This window comes from Staurois parvus, unplaced genomic scaffold, assembly GCF_062004578.1.
Source record: "Staurois parvus isolate SC_StPar_1 unplaced genomic scaffold, SC_StPar_1.0 ptg000102l, whole genome shotgun sequence".
Lineage (NCBI taxonomy): Eukaryota > Metazoa > Chordata > Amphibia > Anura > Ranidae > Staurois > Staurois parvus.
In genome coordinates this window covers 1,614,297-1,620,296 of record NW_028317898.1, presented here as the reverse complement: position 1 = coordinate 1,620,296, position 6,000 = coordinate 1,614,297, and the positions used below count along the sequence as shown (strand labels likewise).

General features: G+C 41.3%; 1 protein-coding gene across 1 annotated transcript in view; it reads left to right on the top strand.

Moving 5' to 3' along the window:
• Positions 1-624: 624 nt before the first annotated feature.
• RAB6B (RAB6B, member RAS oncogene family) overlaps positions 625-6,000 on the top strand; it is a 68,825-nt gene continuing 63,449 nt past the window's right edge. The window contains exon 1 of the mRNA XM_089671222.1: positions 625-981. Within this exon, the coding sequence (XP_089527348.1) occupies positions 912-981 (70 nt within the window). The 5' untranslated portion in view covers positions 625-911. The remainder of the gene's footprint in view (positions 982-6,000) is intronic.

The window sequence follows — 6,000 nt, the reverse complement described above, 5'->3', positions numbered from 1 at the left end:
TGTAGGTACAAATGAGCAAGCGGTGTTTACTACCTTCAGAAAGACTGACCAAAAGGAAAGGAAAGTGCAGCTCCTCATGGTAATTGTATTTTAGTTTATCATTTCTGTTTGCTGTATTTATTATGCATTGATCTTTGTCCATTATGATCAGCTACAGGAATGACCATAGAAGAATCCTTGCTGAACCGGATGAATTTCGATCCCTCTATGGCCAGGAGTCTAAATGTTGTCTGTGTTTTACTAGGCTCTCTTTTAAGCCATCCAGCAAAATATATACTGATTTTACTTGCTTCTATCCTAGGCAGCTATAGTTTTTCTGATGGAGACATTAGACTGTGAGCTGCACAGTGGCTGGAATTGATATGAGTAGATCTAGGAGCTCTGTAGGGTTCTGCTGTATTTATCAGATCTATACAGATGAATATAAAGGAATGATGAGCCCTGCATCATACAAATGAGTCTCCTACAGCTGCATGACAGTGCAGGTGTTTGTACAGCCAATTCTTCTGCTGTTCTGTGTTTCTTGCTCATTCAGTCTCTGAATCAGCTTGTGTACTGACATCAGCATAGCTTGAGCAGCAGTATGTGAGTGGCAGGGGGGAGAAGGAGGACGCAGGCGTATTGTGCATGGGTGGGGAGGGGAGAGATGTGGAGCAGAGCAGCCGAAAGCATCCTTATTCACCTACTGTAGTGCCTGCTCTGCCTCTCCTAGGGAAGAAATTAACCTATTCCTGTCTCACTGCAGACACCACCCAGTTAACCCTGCTCTCCTCCCTCTCCTCCAGCTTGCACTCAGCATCCTTCATCCAGAGCACAGACACAGGACCAAGTCCAGAGGAGACCAGCTACACAGAGAGGGAATTTGGCTGCTCTTTTCCCTGGTCCTGTCTCCTGGTCCTTCCCCGAGCATCATGTCTGCAGGGGGAGATTTTGGAAACCCACTGAGGAAATTCAAGCTGGTCTTCCTAGGAGAACAGAGCGGTAAGTCAGACGAACACAAGTATCATTTATTTATTTGACATGAAATGCCTTTTTCTTAATGTATTTACTGTATTGGAAATAGTCCGGCATCTTCCAGTGGTCTTCCGTCATACCTCAATGTCAGCAGGTCCTCTGTCTGCAGGATCCACCATCACCATTCCAGCAACCCCATTCTCCTCCCCATCAGTGGAAAGACTTCATCTTCTTGGAGAGCCCCAACCCCATTTATAAGTACCCAGGGGGGCTCAGGTGAGGTTTTTATCAACCCCTCCTACATTGACGCAGAAGCATAACCCCCAACAGATTATCTTTTCTTGTATTCATTGACACTATCCTTAAATGTTGAATTTTTCAAAACTGCCCTTCCAATGCAGGATGTGGGTTTTATTTCTGTCCTGCTGATATCATTGCATGATCTTTGACCATGGGGCAAGAAGAATTAAGAGAAATTGTAAAATTGACCCTCCGTTCATTAATGGGTGACCTCAGCAATAAATACTTTGTCTTCTAGGCTGAGGCCTTAAGGTTGTCCACCATAAACTCCACCGTAAACTGATTTTAGGAATGCTGTGTGGAAGGAGTTAACGTATCCTGTAAGCCTTTTCTACTGTATAGAGGAATATATATGTTTCTTATAGCATAGCAGGTTGCAGGCATAGTATGGAGTAATGTAAGGTTTGCTTCAGATGGACACACCCTTAATGACTCTGGGGATATGTGCAAGAGACACACACAGACGGCCTCCCTCTTATCTGTAGGGGAGGACAAGATGATGTTAGTCAAGGGTGGTATATGTTTGTAGAAGCTGGCAGAATATCGCATACTGTCTGCTTGCCTATCTTAGATCAGAGGGGGTGGTTATATCTTACATATTTACTGATTTACAAAGTCATTCCTGGCACCCTTATTAAAAATAATAATGAAAAAAAACTTTGGGCACTACGAATAGAAAATAATCTTTGTCGGAATTGAATCTGCATCTTCAAGCATTCTGCAGTGGGATCATTCCTATGGGTTTTTTTTACCAGCCTGGCTGCTAAAAAGGGACTTGTTGCCAATGTGATTAATAGGAAAGAAGACCAGAAGGCTGACAACCTTTATTCTGAATGTTTGATCACCATTTTATGTTTTTATTCAGCTTGAAACAATACAACAATAGACTTACTGCCATTCCTCAGATCTGAGCATGGCTACTGCAAGGTGGTGTAAGAATTTAGGAACGATTACTAAATGCAGAGTATGTTGTAAGAATGAACATATACTTGAAGATGTCACTGTCTGCCACTGTACACAAATCATTGATATATTAAAGGTAGGAAATTGCAGCAGGTTTGGAGGTGTCAATACTATACCCAACAGATTACTTTTAGGCCTGTGTGTCCACTTCCCCTCACTAGTGGCAAATACACTCCAAGGTGATCATACTGGTAAAAAGGATTGCTGTGGATTGCTGGGTGGCCAGGTATGACAGCCCTGATTGCCTTTATTTAGTAATCAGGAGATTTATTTACAAACACTCAGGAATTATTTATTTTTTAACGTGGAAAAAGTACTACATATTAATTTATTAATTAATGCATTTACACAGCACACAAATACATGTGTTTTATTGTAGGGGTGCCATTTATTCCTGATAGTATCCAAATGCACCTTGATAACAACCAAAACACATGGCAGCTTGTTACCATGCGTTTTGTTACGATGCTACATGCACATTTTAAAGGCTCATTCACAGGTGTAGAAAAAATGCTGCGCTTAGATGCGAATCTAAACGCAGCACTATAGTAATCAATGAGCCCATACACACAGCTACATGTACATGCAAAAATGCAAGCGAAAGAATGTCTTCAGCACACCATGGATCTTCAGAATAGGTTCAAAGCTTTATTCAGTGATCACATCATTGTAACAAGAGCAACATTTCACGAAGGACCACTTCATTACGCATGTGACAAATAAATAAAACTTTGGACCTATTCTGAAGATCCATGGTGTGCTGGTGACATTCTCTCATTCTGGTTACCTTCAGTTCAAGCCAGCGGTTGCTGCAGCACCCATTTACACTTACAGCCATTCTTCTGGAACATGTGCATTTGGAATAGTACAATGGAATCCTGCAAAAATGTGTGCTGCATTTAGTGGCACACAGATATAGTACCCCGCAGTTGTGTCCATGGCTGCACATATCTACACATGTACGCATTTTATGCGCGTAAATCTGCAGTCATTCATTGGAATGAAAGAATTGTATGCGTCTTAGCGCACCTAAACATGAGCACTCCAGATGCGCATTTTACACAGGATCTTCTGCCAGCAAGAACCTGCACATATGCCGTATGAATGAACCCCTAGAATGATTTCTGTGCATTGGGCAGCCCATTTCAAACTACATGGATGTGTTCCCAGACTTAAGCTGGCCATACACAGGTAGAATTTTTTTGAACGTTTATGCGAAAATTCTGAAAAATCGTCCACAAGAGCATGTCATCTTGCCATCATTTGTTGAGTCAACAAATTTCATTTCGAAAGCCCTTACATTTTTGTCCGCACCAGCCACCTGAATGGAGTCCCAGATGTATTAAATTAAAGTTTCATTACAATATGTACGTTTTGTCGGAATTTCGTCCATTCAAGAAAAAAATTTTATCCTGAGCCTTCAAATTTCTTGTCACTCTGGTCAAAAATGATCATTGATTTGACCCCAATAACCAAATCGAACAAATGTTCTGAAAATGAAAATTATTGAACAAATTCTCCTGGTGTATGGCCAGCTTTAGTGTTCTGCCCTCCATTAAAACTGCGATCTGGTCACCTTGAGAGGAGATGGTGCCTTGTGCATGTTTATAGATCAAGGATATTCCCAGCTTGGAATATCACAAAGCACTCTGGGTCAAAGGTGACAGCTGAAGGCTAATATTTGGAGACTTTCTGACCTGAGCTGAAAAGGCATTAATAACTGAAAGCCTTTATGAGCAGCTGCCGAGGAATGAGACATGAACGATTTTAGACATTACATCGAGGGATGTAATAGCAGAGAATGGAGGGGAGGATGAGCTGCTCTTGGTGAGTACAGGAAGGATAAAAGATTGATTCCATAAGGCAAAGTGCATTGTGTAAAGAGCATCTACCCATGATGACCAATTGGAATTCATCTTTCACTGATCTGAAAGCCGGAAATTGAAATGCCTGGTTAAGAGCATTTCACGAATAGTGAGAATTAACAAATCGGGATGGTAATAATCTCTAATCTACTAAAATTTTACATATTTGATGAATGATTCTAAAATGAAAAATATGGCACAGCTAGTTGAGATGATGCAGAGGTTAATGATAAGAAATGGAAACAATCTGCTTAGTATTACATATAAGGCTCTCTCTTGGATGCTAAAGGTTGCAGAGCACAAATGCTTTGACTAACCTTTTTTAACTACCATCAAGCTGTGCATGCTTAATCCCAGAGTGTACCAATTTCCTTCCGGGGTAATCAATACTTAATGAGGTCTTGGGTTTAATTCATATGGTTAATGGCTTCCAAATGATTCTCAGTGATTTATGCTCAAGCTTTCGTCTTCATGTTATCTATTCTTTAAAGCGTCATACCTGAATTTCCAGTATAAGTTTAACAATCAGAATCATCACAATAATATCATTTGTTAGGCCCTAAAAAAAATATTGTTCTAATTGAAGTGTACCTGTCACCATCCTGCTAAATGATAAAGGTATGTTTCATATGGCGGACCTGTTTAGCGGATCTGCTTGCTCAGCAGGGGATCTCTCAGCTGATCCCCATTGAGCAAGTGAATGACAGGTCTGTGTTCGCTCCGCTGCTGCAGAGTGGACACATAGTAGCTCGCTCTCATCATTGGGTGGTCAGGTCAAAATGGACTGCCTGTCCATTTCCACCCGACTGATCCAACAGACAGAAGGGGAATTGGATTCCCATCCCATCGTTTTTTTGTGGGTCGGATCGTATTGGATGTCAGTGGGTGTAAACGAACACGTCCGTTTATACCTGCCACTCCATAGAGAAGAATGGAGGTTTTGATCAGGTCTGCCTGAAAAATGGGCAGGCAGACCCGATCGGAACGTCCATGTGAAAGAGGCCAAAGAGTTGTCAGTTTGGTTGTCAATACAAGTAGGAGTAGGAGGATCGTCGCTTATTAATGGACATGTCCTTTTCTTAAAGTGACACTAAACTCTGGTTTAAAAAGATATTCAAGTATGTATTCTTGAAGAATGTGTTACCCCAACATTTCATTTTCCTGATTTGTGCCTGTTGTACCATGTACTTGTGGTAAAAAAATCCTGTTCTCTTCCTAATGCTTCTTTTCTGGCGATCCTGCCATCCCCCTGCTTTCCTATTGCAAACTGACCACTCTAGGCATGAGAGCACATCTATCTGAATGTCAATTTTCTGGCTGTGCTGGGAGCACAGCCTACCTGTCTTCCAATGGACAAAACTTGTGCTGATACCTCCCCCCTCCACACATCCAAGACCAGTGTACTGCTGTTTCTCCACTTCTCCACCACTACCTCCCTTAGCCTCTTTTGCAGCTGAGAACAGAGGTTATGTGACCACTTAAAAGTATTTATAATATTTGTTTATTGTTACACAAATGTTTTGCCTTTTATTTCCATTTTAAACTGAATGAATTGTTTTACAAGATAAGGGTTCACATTTACTGTAACTCACTTTCTATTGCTCTCAGCCTCCTCCGAATCTCCAAATTCCTTTGTTTTGCTGCTGTGATCTGACTTCCTTTTAGAGGATGGCTATGTTTGTTCTCCTGTATTATCTGCATATAGGATTGTAGTCACTCTCTCTTCCTCGCTCCTGAGACGGGCTATGAGATTTGTAGTTTGCTTAGAGCAGTGCACATGGATGCAACTAATGTCCACTATTCATTACCAACAAATGAAATTGAGAGGGAAAAGGAGAGGTTTGGGGGCTCACAGAGCATGTTACAAGGAGGCATAAAAACTCAGTAAGAAGTGACTTCATGAAAAATAGATTACATA